We start from the raw sequence: 14,941 nt of genomic DNA on the forward strand, positions 1-14,941 counted from the left end.
CCTCCTTCTCTCTAGTGATGAGAGGGCGGGATACTTGCAGGACCCAGGGGTTTACCCATGGGTCGGACGGGTTCGTGCCGACCTCGCACCCCCCTTTCCAGGCTGCAGGCGGGTCTGAGTTGATCTCTTCTGCAGGCTCTACCCGCCCACGACCTCACAATGCTGCTTCCGAAGTCCGGGTTCAAATTTTATAGATGCTCGCCCCGCCCCTTTTGTGACATCAGGGGTGGGTCGGCGCGGGTCTATAAAAGGAACCCACGCGGGTGGAGGGAGGTCTGATATCGGGCAAGTGTGGGTCACGTAAAACCCAACCCGCACATCACTACTTCTCCCTATATGTACATACCTCCCAACATTTCGATAATTCAAAGAGGGACAAAAAAGTTGCAGCGCGGCAACATTTTTGACCACACCCTTTTTGTAGCCACACCCCCTAATTACCATGTTCATTTTACAAAATTTTGCAGGTTATGAAAGTTTGAACATTTTTCTGTGTTTTTTTTCCCCAGTTATTACAGTTTTGCTAATGAAGGTGAATTGCCCTTTAAGCTGTGAGTCTAACTTCTCCCAAGGGACCTGTTATCTTATATTGTTACTTATTTGCTTATCTCGACATTGTTACAAAACTATCTTATCTGCAGCTATGGCTGTTCTGGGCTCTCTGCCAAAAGCCAATTAAGTTCGAAATTTTGTTTATTTTTCTGGCTGTTCAGTGCAGAGAAGATCAAGACATTCCAGTACAAATGAGGGACTGCGGGTTGAGCTGTCAAAAGCGGGACAGTTGGGAGGTATGTACAGTATGTGGCCCTGGGAGACGTCACATTCACTTATTACACAAACTCCTCCCACTGAACCTGTAAAACATGATCCAAACAAAGCCAATATAATAAAGGAAATTATATAAAGTGATGTTATATCTCCTACTGTTTCTTACTGTGACCCTGAGTATATCATCAAAATTCCTGCCATAAAGTAAGACAGGTTTGCTGTTTTGAGCCAGAATGAGAGACATTTATACGTTCACATGATGGATATATGCTAAGTGGGTGCAGTGGGTGCCTTCTACTCCCTTCACCCCAATTAAACATTTAGAGGTCTATATATTAAAAGGCTGACCCAGAATTGGGGTACAGGGTTACCGATGTGTAAATCACCAGCAGCTGTTCTATTGACTTCCCTGAAACTGCAGTATAACAATAGAAGTACAGGTATGGGATCTGTTATCCAGACTTCTTAGGACCTGGGGTTTTCTGGATAAAGGATCTTTCCATATTTTGGATTTCCATGCCTTAAGTCTCCTTAAAAAAATTATCTAAACATGAAATAAAGCCAATAGGTTGGTTTTGCTTCCAATAAGGATTAATCTTAGTTGGGAGCAAGTACAAGCGACTGTTTTATAATTACACAGAAAATTTGGATTATTTAATTAAAGGGGTCGTTCACCTTAAAATTAACTGTTAGTATGATGTTAGGGCTCTTACACACGGCCGTTCCGACCTGCGCTCCCCTGCGTTCCGTTTTTTGGCGTTCAGCCGCAGGGGAGCGCAGGAATAGACGCAAGTCATTATTTGAAATGGGGCTGTACTCACTCAGGCGCGTGTAGGCGCCGAACGCAGGAAAAATGCAGCATGTTGCGTCTGAACCTGCGTTCGGCGCCTACACGCGCCTGAGTGAGTACAGCCCCATTTCAAATAATGACTTGCGTCTATTCCTGCGCTCCCCTGCGGCTGAACGCCAAAAAACGGAACGCAGGGGAGCGCAGGTCGGAACGGCCGTGTGTAAAAGCCCTAAAGAGGAATATTCTGGATCAAATTGCAATTAGTTTTCATTTTTATATTATCTGTGGTTTTTGAGTTATTTTGCTTTTTATTCAGCAGCTGCAATTTCAGATGTCTGGTTACTAGGGTCCAATTTCCCCTAGCAACCATACATTGATTTGAATAAGAGACTGGAATATGAATAGGAGAGGCCTGAATAGAAAGATGATTAATAAAAAGTAGCAATAACAATACATTTGTAGCCTTACGGAGCATTTGTTTTTTGATGGGGTCAGTGACCTCCATTTGAAAGCTGGAAAGAAGAAAAAACTTCAAAAACTATAAAAAAGTCCAGTTAAAAAGTTGTTTAGAATTAGCCATCCTATAACATACTAAAAAGGGCAGAGACACACGTTGCAATTTCTGGAGATTAGTCGCCCAGCGACAAATCGCTTCTTCTTCGGGCGACTAATCTCCCCTCACTTCTTGTTGGTAGAATGTTCCCTTTTACGTAAATAAGTGTTAAATAAACGAGCGCATTATTATTTAAAGCAACGGGTGCAATTTGCTAATCCAGGACACTGCGGAAAACAATGGCCCTGATTTCTGAACAACATTTCCAGCCCTCTGCCGTGTGCCTCGTTCCTCCATCCATTGTGTCTTTATTGACCACATTAACTACTACATATGCATAAGAAATAAACCGACGGGCAGTTCATTAGGATTAAGCCTAATAGCATTATCACATTCATTTTTTTTCCAACCCCTTAATTTCCCTTAAAAAAACCAAAACCCTTAAATGAGATTACTTCCTACTTGACCGATTTCGTACAATCCTGGAAGAGGCGTCGGTTGAATGTTATGAAATGAAGAGGAATGATATAAGTCGATGATTTCATACGTTGGTGGTTTTCCATAAAAGAGGAGTTTGTCGGCGGTATTTAACTTAGAGAAAGTAGATATTCTGGTTGGGGGAGATAAGAGTCTGTCCCACTCTATCGCTCCCCTAGTGTCCCCATTAGCTGCTAATTACACGCCAAACAAATAAACAATTAGCTCTCCTTGCCTCTCCGTGGGGGAGGCTTCATTGAGATGCTAAAACTTTCTAATGAAAGATTTTAATTAATGAGGTTGTAAATCCAACCCCCTTGTCAACACAGCTAGACAGAAGGCTGGAGCAGCTCCATCACTTGGATTGCGGCTCTATAAAAGCCAAGGAGAAGCTCAGAGAAGGACAACGTTCCCATTGAGCCTCACCATGTCTACTGGTCTCCAGAAAGGATCCCGTCTGATGGAAAATAGATCTCCTCCATCTTCATTTTCCATCGAACATATTTTAGGATTAGACAAGAAGATGGATGTGGCTTCATCACCCATTATAAAGCACCACCGGCCGTGGATTGAGTGCAGCAGCAAGGGTAGGTGGTGTCTTCTTCAGCTCAACCTAATAGTTCTTCACCAAATCATAGGCAACATTTGGCTATTCCCAACTGAGATTTTTCTTCAAGCAAAATAGGACAACCCTCCTCCCTTTATTTGCCCTTATTGATAGAAATTATCTTTTTTTTAAAGTATTTTAAGTTTTCAAATTCCCAGATTTTGGCTTATTCTAAATGAAACCCTTGTGTTTCTCCTTCATAGTTGACGGCACCTTTTGGCAAATCCCATTGATCTATGACCTTCCCGTACAAGTTGACGCCATGCGCCGATCCGCAGAAGAGGAGACAAAGATCCGACTGGATCCCGGCGAAGAGGAAAGACTGACCTACAAGAGAGAACAGAGTTGGTATCGGGGGCGAAGACCCCGAACTGCTTTCACTAGAGGCCAGGTAAAAACCAAAAATTTAATCTATGTCAAATTATCAAAAAATAAATATACAGAATATTATTTATATTTGTGAACAAAATTAGATTTCTATTGTCTTCACTAAAAGTTATAATGACAAAATAACAATGACATTTTTTACATTTTCAGAATTTTCCATTTCTCACATTTAATTGTGGTTTTTCAAAAATGTCTTAGCTATACTTTATTTGTTTTTGTTTATAAATTTGATAGACCTATCAAGATAAACAATGTACTTGTTACAGAAATGCTCAGTTCTATAAATCATTTAACATTAATAATTTGGGCCTGTAAATCATTTATAATTATTATTTTGAGCCTATAAATCCTTACCATGATTTTCCCTTTCTGCACAAAAGTCTTTCAATATGAACCTGGTCCAAAAGTGTATAGACTGGTTTTCTTGGGTCGGGTCCTGCAGACACAAGACCTAAGCGAGGATGAATGTCCCGTCACACAAAAGCTATTTTAACGCCCAAGAAAGAGCTGGAAAGATGTTAGTGAGGCACAAAATGTAATGTTACTGGAACAGATACACATTGTTCTGAGAGTGTCTTGGACCTCTTGGTCTCACAGTAAATTATATACGGATCCAAAGGGATTGTTTTTCAGCAGAATATAACGCAGAGCTACTTGGCTCAGTTGGTCTCCAATATAAATGTATTTGTTTGTCTGCGTTCTTTTTAGATTGAAATATTGGAGAACGTGTTCAGAGTGAATTCCTATCCAGGCATTGACGTCAGAGAAGAGCTGGCCAGCAAATTAGCTCTGGATGAAGATAGGATCCAGGTAGGGGCTCCTCTTGCTTGGAACTGACGCAATATGTCTGTCCTTCTATCTGTCTGTCTATCTATATATTTATCCATCCATCCGTCCATCCATCCATTATCTATCTATCTATCTATCTATCTATCTATCTATCTATCTGTCTGTCTGTCTGTCTGTCTGTCTATCTATCTATTTATCCATCCATCCATTATCTATCTATCTATCTATCTATCTATCTATCTATCTATCTATCTATCTATCTCTATCTATCATCTATCTATCTATCTATCCAGGGCTGGACTGAGAGTCAAAACAGGCCCTGGCATTTCAGGTACACAGAGGCCCAATCAGCCGGCACAGAGGCCCAAACAGCCCCCACCAGACCACTAAATACTGACTTTCTATGGAACCTTATAGCAGCCCCTCTGGCATTTGCCAGAACCCACAGATTGCCAGTCCGGGCCTCTATCATCTATCCATCCATCATCTATCTATCTATCTATCTATCTATCTATCTATCTATCTATCTATCTATTTATCATCTATCTATCTATCATCATCATTATCTATCAATCTATCTATCTATCATCATCATCATCTATCTATCTATTTATCTATCATCTATCCATCCAACCAACCAACCAACCAACCAACCAATCATTATCTATGTATCTATCCATCCATCCATTATCTGTCTATATATCTGTCCATCCATCCATAATCTATGTATCGATTATTTTATTTATCCATCCATCCACCCATCATCTATCTATCTATCCATTTATTCATCCATTATCTATTTGTCTATCTATCTATCTATCTATCTATCTGTCTATCTATCTATCTGTCTATCTATCTATCTATCTATTTGTCTATCTATCTTTCTATCATCTATCTGTCTATCTATCTATCTATCTATCTATCTATCTATCTATCTATCTATCTGTCTGTCTGTCTGTCTGTCTATCTATCTATCATCTATCTATCTATCTATCTATCTATCTATCTATCTATCTATCTGTCTGTCTGTCTGTCTGTCTATCTATCTATCTATCTATCTTTCTATCATCTATCTGTCTATCTATCTATCTATCTATCTATTATCTATCTATCTATTATCTATCTATCTATCTATCTATCTGTCCATCTATCTATCTATCTATCTATCTATCTATCTATCTATCTATCTATCTATCTATCATCTATCTGTCTATCTATCTATCTATTATCTATCTATCTATCTATCTCTCTCTCTATCTGTCCATCTATCTATCTATCTCTCTCTCTATCTGTCTATCCGTCTATCCATCAATCCATTCGTCTATTCATCAAATCCATCCATCCATCTCCCTCTCTCTGTCTCATTGATCTCTCTATCATAATCTTTCTCTTTTTCATGCTTTGAGATTTGATTTTAAATTCTTGTGCCTTTTGTTACAGATCTGGTTTCAAAATCGCCGTGCAAAACTCAAAAGGTCTCACCGGGAATCCCAGTTCCTGATTGTTAAAGACTCACTATCATCAAAGATAGAAGAATGAGGATCTCCATTAGTCCAGAGAAGCTTTGGGAATATGTAATGTGACCGGTCGCTATTTGGCAGCTGCACTCGTGATAGAGACTTGGGCCTCTGCAGTGTTCTCTCTCTATTTTATTCTGTGTATTTGTCCAAGAGATGTAAATATTTTCTCCTGTAACATAACTGTGGAACAATGATGCACTTTATGTAAATAGCCTGTTTTTATCAACTGTAATAAATATTTTGAATTATTTTGGACTATATGTGTATTGGATCTTCTAAATATCCCCATTCTTTAGGATAGTGGTTGTCAGGCTTTTTTATCTCAGTATCCCCTCGGATGCTTTGGTCAGAGCCCTGTAGCTCATAACAAGGTTACAGATATATAGAAACATTGGGGTGTCACCCTGCTATAGTTCCAGGGGTACCCAGGGTACAAATAAACACTCACCCCAAATCTCCCCCTAACTGACCTTCAGACTGGGCCCCCTTAGCTCATAACAAGGTTACAGATATATAGAAACATTGGGGTGTCACCCTGCTATAGTTCCAGGGGTACCCGGGGTACAAATAAGCACTCACCCCAAATCTCCCCCTAACTGACCTTCAGACTGGGCCCCCTTAGCTCATAACAAGGTTACAGATATATAGAAACATTGGGGTGTCACCCTGCTATAGTTCCAGTGGTACCCAGGGTACAAATAAGCACTCACCCCAAATCTCCCCCTAACTGACCTTCAGGCTGGGCCCCCTTAGCTCATAACAAGGTTACAGATATATAGAAACATTGGGGTAACAGTCACCCTGCTATAGTTCCAGGGGTACCCAGGGTACAAATAAACACAAGGTGATTGTTCTTTGTAATATATTGGTGTTGTGTAAAATAAAGGAATATAATAATAATCAGGGTTGAAGTTAAAGAAGATGAGCCCTAAATCAATTAATTGACAGTGTCATTACTGTGTATAATGCATCCAGCTGTTGTTAAACTACAATTCCCATCATCCTCTAGCACCAACACTGGGCAGAACACATGAGAATCACATCATGATTTGATCACTACTTACAAAGGCTACAGTGGTTCCCAAATAAAGTCCTTACTATCCAGTACAAGTGAATGTTCTGGATTCACAAACCTGGACAAAATGAGGGGCAGCTACAAATATAAAGTTAATAAAGGCATTGAGGCCCTAAGCAGTGATACTGAGTATAACCTGCGGTTCTGTAGACACAAGGGACAAAGGAATGAGTAGAACCTGCTGGGAGACCATTGATATTTACAGACAGAAGCTGCTAAACAAGTCAACAGAATCATTCATGGGGGCCACGTGTTCCATGGGGGGGCAGAGGGGTTTATCAGGCAATAAGAGAGACACATCGTTGGGCTGGGGGGTGGCCTGGTTTTTTTTTTTCGGGGTCTCACCGGTCCAATCTGTGAGTTTGTCCTCATCACACAACAATACGACTTCTGTATGTCCAGTGCTGTGTAATAAGAATGTACCTGACTTCCCTTCCAGTAATCATCATTCATTGGCCACACAAGAACCACCCAAGTCACCCAATTCAGTATGAAGCACCCCCCCCATACATTAATTGATCATTATTTTTATATCCAATAACCCATTGCCCTTTACGTATTACACAGATTTCCAAAGCCAGAGCCGGAGAATAGGGGGCCCCCAATGGGGTGGGGACATTTGTAATTGGACAATATGTAGCCTGTAGTGTGAGTCTGAATTTTACTTTCCCTTTCAATGGGAATTGAGATATTTATGTAAACAAATAGATCTGCCAAGTTCTTTCAAATGGAAATGCACTTACCCAGTAAGGAATGCGCTGCAATTTATCATAAGTACAGTATATACAGTATGGACAGTAAGTACAGTATATACAGTAAGAACAGCAAGTACAGTATATACAGTTAGTACAGTAAGAACAACATATGCAGTAAGAACAGAAAGTACAATATATACAGTATATACAGTAAGTATAGCATATACAGTATATACAGTATGTAGAGCAAGCACAGTATATACAGTAAGAACAGCAAGTACAATATATACAGTAAGTTCAGTATATACAGTATATACAGCATGTACAGTATATACAGTAAGAACAGTATATACAGTAAGAACAGCAAGTACAATATATACAGTAGATACAGTAAGTAAGTACAGTATATACAGTAAGAACAGCAAGTATAGTAGCTACAGTATATACAATAAGTACAGCATATACAGTATATACAGCAAGTTCAGTATATACAGTAAGAACAGCAAGTACATTATATACAGTAATTACAGTATATACAGTATGTACAGCAAGTACAGTATATACAGTAATGTCAGTATATACAGTAAGTACAGCATGTACAGCAAGTACAGTATATACAGTAAGTACAGCATGTACAGCAAGTACAGTATATACAGTAAGTTCAGCAAGTACAGTATATACAGTTAGTACAGTAAGTACAGTATATACAGCAAGTACAGTATATACAGTATATACAGTAAGTACAGTGAGGCTCCTACTCCAACACAAACACAACTGCCACTCGCCTGATACAAAGAGAGAAGGATAGTCCTGTAACAGAAATACAAATACAGTGTCGCTCATTAGATGACAAGAGAAAATAAAAGGAATAATGTTATTGAAAACCAGGGGGGAACGTTTTTGTCTCCCAATGTTCTTCTGTTACTATTTGTTTAGAGTTATAGTTTCTCCTCCTTCTGCCATGTTGCCCTTTCCCTCATTACTGTCTAATCTGAAGACAAAGCCCAGGGACACCGTTCAGCTTCTCTGACAATGGCTGAGACCAGGGGCCCGGGAACCGTCTGGGAATTCTGGGAACCCAACTTGGCTCAGGGCTGCGGAGCAGAGATAAAGGTTCCTGTGCTGCTTTTGTTCAGTTGTGTGTTTCCGATGGCTCCCAAATTCAGCCCTACCACCTCCACCACCGCCACTACTACTGCTGCTAATAGGTTTTATAATTAGCAAGAATCTAACTGTATAGAATGGGATCAGTTCTTTCTGTTCTATGTCTAATCAGAGCTTCGTTCTCCTATTGGAGTCTCTGGTTCACCATTTCTGTCCCACCTGGGCTGTCAGATCAGAGAATTACTGATGCACCTCACTAGCTGCACATGGAGCCCCTTGTCTATTCAGGGCTTTTTATCTCTACTCCATGTTTCTATGTTTTTTGAACCATTTACACTGTCCTCTGAATAAAAGCCTTAAATTGCCCAATTACTGTTACATCTACTCAGGGAACTCTATGTCTATCCCAGGCTTTCTATGAGAGCGGTCCCATCTGGACTGTCAATTCCTTAACACCCGGTGCCTATCCCAGGGTTTCTTCCTCTACTGGTTCTTTGGGTGCTGCCCCATATGGACTGTCAATTCCTCAACACCCTGTGTCTATCCCAGGCTTTCTTCCCCTACTGGATTTTATGGGTGCTGCCCCATCTGGACTGTCTATTCCCCAAATGTCTTTGACTATCCCAGGTTTTCTTCCCCTACTGGGTTCTATGGGTGCTGAAACATCTGGACTGACTATTCCCCACTATTCTCAAGAAACGACAAGCACAGAACCGTATATGTCTGAGCAATGTAAATGGCTGCAAAGTTAAATGCTGAACTGCAGCTCACCCTATGGGAGAAGTGACCTGGGTGTAAAAACCCCAGGTCCGACACTTTCGGTTTCGGATTAATTCCACTCAATATAAACTAAAGAATAAACACACACTCCAGTCGGTAGGATAAAATTGAAGCTTTATTACAAGTTACTAAAAGTCAGGTGTCCTAACTCGTTTCATATGCAGCAATACATAATCATAGGTACAAATTTGAAAAACCGCTACAAGTTTTTAAACTAGTCTAAAGGAAATGACTTTGGGATTAAACCTACATAGAATTTAGCCCGTTGATCCAATTAAAAACATTAAACAATTAGCAATCTAAGAAAACCTCAACTGCATTATGTCTGGGGAGCATAAAATAAAGTATAAGAAGACCCAACATCAGATTTACATTTAATTTGAATTATAAGTTATAATTTATATAATCAATGTTAATTTAAGTTTAAATTTAAATATTGAACGTTCATTATGAACCCGCAAAAAATTACCTTTGCTAATGCAATATAAATCAATTCCACAATATCAATTCATATTTACGCATAATTAAACATAAAATATGATTATATTTAATGAATTGGTTTGCTGAGAACCAGAAAATAAATAAATAAATGGCCCTGAGACTGTGGATATTTCATGAATACAAAAAAACATCCAAAATTGCTGAACTTCAATGAATCTATACAATAGTTTCCAAATATTATTGTTCGGAATAGTTAATTAATGTAAAAATGGTTGACAGTTATTTAACAAATATCCAATATCCCAGACTTTATGACACTACCGGATTTGATGGGTGCTATCCTATCTAGACTGACCATTTTCTAATTGCGTGAGATCAGACTATTAGAGGCAGATTCATCAAGGGTCGAAGTGAATTTGAGGGAATTTTCGAAGTAAAAAAATTCGACATTCAAAGTAATTTTTTGGATACTTCGACTATCGAATAGGATACTAAGGGGCCGATTCACAAAGGGTCGAATATCGAGGGTTAATTAACCCTCGATATTCGACTGGGAATTAAAATCGAACGATTGAAGGATTATTCCTTCGATCGAACGATTAAATCCTTCGAAACGAACGATTCGAAGGATTTTAATCTAACAATCGAAGGAATATCCTTCGATCAAAAAAACTTAGGAAAGCCTATGGGGACCTTCCCCATAGGCTAACATTGAGTTCGGTAGCTTTTAGATGGCAAACTAGGGGGTCGAAGTTTTTTCTTAAAGAGACAGTACTTCGACTATCGAATGGTCGAATGGTCGAACGATTTTTAGTTCGAATAGTTCGATTCAAAGTCGTAGTCGAAGGTCGTAGTAGCCCATTCGATGGTCGAAGTAGCCCAAAAAACACTTCGAAATTCGAAGTTTTTTTACTTCGAATCCTTCACTCGAAGTTAGTGAATTGGCCCCTAAGACTTCGAATTTACATAGACTCGAAGTAAAAATCATTTGAATATTCGACCATTCGATAATCAAAGTACTGTCTCTTTAAAAAAACTTTGACTTCAATACTTCGCCAAATTAAACTTGCCGAAGTGCTATGTTAGCCTATGGGGACCTTCTACAACCATTTTTCTAAGTCTTTACACATCTAAGTAAAATCGTTCGATCGTACGCTAAAATTATTCAAATCGTTCGATTCAATCGTACCATCCAACGATTTTACTTTGATTGTTCAATGGCCAAATTCGGTGAAAAATACTTCGACTTCGATATTCGAAGTATTGTACACTTCCAAATTCGACCCTTGATAAATCTGCCCCTTAATGTTCCATTCCACTCCATGCTCAGGGAGCCCTCCAAGACTTTCTTCCTCTACTGGGCTTAATGGGTGTTGTCCAGGTCCCAACTGAGAATTAAAATAGGCCCTGGGATTTCAGGTACATAGAGGCCCAAACAGCCCCCACCAGACCACTAAATACTGACTTTCTATGGGACCTTATAGCAGCCCCTCTGGCATTTGCCAGAACCCACAGATTGCCAGTCCGGGCCTGGTGCTGTCCCATCTACATTGTGCATTATGGGAGCCCTATGCTTATCCCAGGCTTCCTTTCCCAATTGGAGTCTATGGGTGCCGTCCTACCTGGGCTGCCCATTCCCCAACTGCCTGTAAAAGATCAGGCCCACCTTATGCACTTTGGTTGCCCATAAAGTTACTAAAAGCCGCATTTCTGGAACAAGCAAAGGGCAGCAGACTGGGAAGTATCCAATGAAATAAAACATAATATATATATATATAAAAAAATAAGTATTGCTACTGACACATGCGCTGTCCCAGGGCTGTAATGTGTGGCTAATTTTCTAAAAACCTCATTATAATAATTGAAAGCGGTGACTTTTCAGGAGAATTGGAATGAAATAGCGACAGGTTTATGGGATTAAGTGCAACTCACGGGTGGGAAAAAGTTAATCTAAAGGAGAGTAACAGTAAAGTATCCACATTGTGGCTGGATTAAGTCAGAACAATCCCTATTTGCAGGGAACACTGGTGATGGAATTAAAGGTCGTTCCCACTAATGTCGGGATCCAGAGTCTCGCCTGACCCATTGGCAGGTAATTCCGACCTATTGTTTCACCTTAAAGCTGAGAAGGACGAGCACAATAGGCGCAGATCTGACTAATCCAGTCAAGGAAAAGCAGCTTTAACCTCTCACTATTAACTGCACAACTGGCAAAATTAAGTCTGATTTGTCCCCAGCAATAGCAGCAGCACAAAGGCATTTGGGAACATAATACTCCATCTCTGGTGGCCTAATGTCTATTAACGAGGGGCATCAACATATAAACGACATTATAAATAGTCTCTTAATTTAATTTGCTTCCACGTCATTCATTGGATCCAGTAAAGGGCTTGTTCACCTTTAAATTAACTGTCAGTAGGACATAGAGAGGGATATTCTGAGACAATTTGCAATTGGGTTTCATTTATTATTATTTGTGGTTTTTGAGTTATTTAGCTTTTTATTCAGTGGTTCTCCAGTTTGCAATTTCAGCCATCTGGTTGCTATGGCCCAAAATATCCTAGCAACCATGCATTGATATAAATAAGAGACTGGAATATGAATAGGAGAGGACTGAATAGAAAGATGAGGAATAAACAAGTAGCAATAACAATACATTTGTAGCCTTACAAAGCATTTGGATGTGAACGCTGGAAAAAGTCAGAAGAAGAAGGCAAAGAATTAAAAAACGACTAAAAATAAATAAGACCAATTAAAAGATTGCTAAGAATCTTCCAGATATACTAAAAGTTAACCTTTGCAGCCACTTGATATATTTATATAAATATTTATTGTGTTCAACCTTTATGACAATTATATCACAGTAGAGCAAATCAGATCATTTATACACTAATACATATTCCCCCTAGATTTGCTCTCAAGAGTAGACTCTTGGGGTTCGGGGGATTGGGGGGGGTGCATGGTTGGAACCCAGGTCCGGACTGAGAATTAAAATAGGCCCTGGCATTTCAGGTACATAGAGGCCCAAACAGCCCCCACCAGCCCACTAAATACTGACTTTCTATGGGACCTTAAAGCAGCCCCTCTGGCATTTGCCAGAACCCACAGATTGCCAGTCCGGGCCTGTTGGAACCTACAGGTATGGAATCTGTTATCCGGAAACCCATTATCCAGAAAGCACCGAATTACTTTAAGGCTCTCTCCCATAGACTCCATTATAATCATATGATCCAAATTTTTAAAAATCATTTCCATTTCCTGTGTAATAATAAAACATTAACTTGTCCTTGATCCCAACTAAGATATAATTAATCCTTATTGGAAGCAAAACCAGCCTATTGGGTTTATTTAATGTTTATATGATGTTCTAGTAGACTTAAGGTATGAAGATCCAAATTACAGAACGACCCAGGTCACGAGCATTCTGGATAACAGGTCCCATACCTGTATAAGGTCTCCAGTTGGGCCTTGCTGTCTCTTTAACTATGTTTGCATTGTTCTTCCTTTTGTAACGTTTATTTCTAACCCCCCGCTATCCCATAATGCAGGGGAGCCCAAAAGGTAGATCGGGATGTACCATTAGACCTTTAGTGGGTGATCAGTAGATCCCAAGAAACTGTCAATAAACAGCTTGTGAGGGACATTTATTAAAGTTTGAATTTCGAATTCATGTGAGTTTTTTAAAACTCTATTAAATTCGAATACACTCGAAAATTCGACTGGGGGGTTATTTATAAAAAAAAAAAAAAAATTGGATATGTAAAACTTGGATGAATATTCCCGATCCAAAAACTCGAATCGAATTCGATTAAACTCGATTTGAGTTTTTTCTCTGAAAAAAACTAGAATGTCAGGAAGGCTACTAACATGTCCAAATTGCTCCCTGGACCTCTCCCATTGACTTATTAAGAACTCGGCAGGTTTTAGGTGGCGAGTAGTCGAATTTGAGTTCTTAAAGGGCCACAGTGTGACAAATCTCGAAATTTGAATTCAAACTAAAACTCGAATCGAGTTTGGATAATTCACAATTCGTATTTGAGAGTTATGGCCATAAAAAGAAATTGAAAATTCGAATTCGCATTTTCAATTTGACCCTTAATAAATCTGCCCCTTATTCTGTTAAGGTTACATAATAAATAATATTTAAGTAATATTTTCCATTGACAGAAGTGATATTATGGATGTAGATCATATTGGGACACTAAGGGGCAGATTTATCAAGGGTCGAATTTCGAAGTTAAAAATACCTAGAAATTCCACCATCGAATTGAAATACTTCGACTTCGAATATTGAAGTCAAAGTTTTTTTCAGTGAATTTGGGTATCCTGCGGTCGAAGTAAAATCGAACGATTAAATCCTTCTAAACGAACGATTCGAAGGATTTCAGCAATCGATTTTACTTCGACTTCCAAAAACTTTGAAAAATGCTCCGCATAGGCTAACATAGCACTTCGGCAGGTTTAATTTGGCGAAGTCTTGAAGTCAAAGTTTTTTTAAAGAGACAGTACTTCGATTATCAAATGGTCGAATATTCAAATGATTTTTACTTCGAGTCTAAGTAAATTCGAAGTCTTAATATCCTATTCGATACTCGAAGTATCCAAAAAATTACTTTGAATGTCGAATTTTTTTACTTCGAAAATTCCCTCAAATTCACTTCGACCCTTGATAAATCTGCCCCTAATCTGCCCCCTGAAATTGAAGTTTTTTTAAAGAGACAGTACTTCGATTATCGAATGGTCGAGTATTTGAACGATTTTACTTTCAATCGAATTCGAAGTCAAAGTATCCTATTCGATGGTCGAAGTATCCAAAAAATTACTTTGAATTTCGAATTTTTTTCGAATTCGAAAATTCCCTCAAATCCACTTCGACCCTTGATTCGTACACACACAGGAGTCTTATGGGCACAGGCCCCCCAGTTTCTAACACTATGAGGCAACAAGCGGCCGGG

At 39.2% G+C, this 14,941-nt stretch overlaps 1 protein-coding gene across 1 annotated transcript; it reads left to right on the plus strand.

The window, feature by feature from the left end:
• Positions 1-2,990: 2,990 nt before the first annotated feature.
• Positions 2,991-6,139, plus strand: hesx1.S (HESX homeobox 1 S homeolog). The gene is given in 4 exon segments (NM_001085795.1): positions 2,991-3,175; positions 3,399-3,586; positions 4,291-4,392; positions 5,812-6,139. Coding segments are annotated over 4 exon segments (549 nt in total). The 5' UTR covers positions 2,991-3,015; the 3' UTR covers positions 5,911-6,139.
• Positions 6,140-14,941: the final 8,802 nt, after the last annotated feature.

Source organism: Xenopus laevis, chromosome 4S (assembly GCF_017654675.1).
Source record: "Xenopus laevis strain J_2021 chromosome 4S, Xenopus_laevis_v10.1, whole genome shotgun sequence".
Classification (NCBI taxonomy): Eukaryota; Metazoa; Chordata; class Amphibia; order Anura; family Pipidae; genus Xenopus; species Xenopus laevis.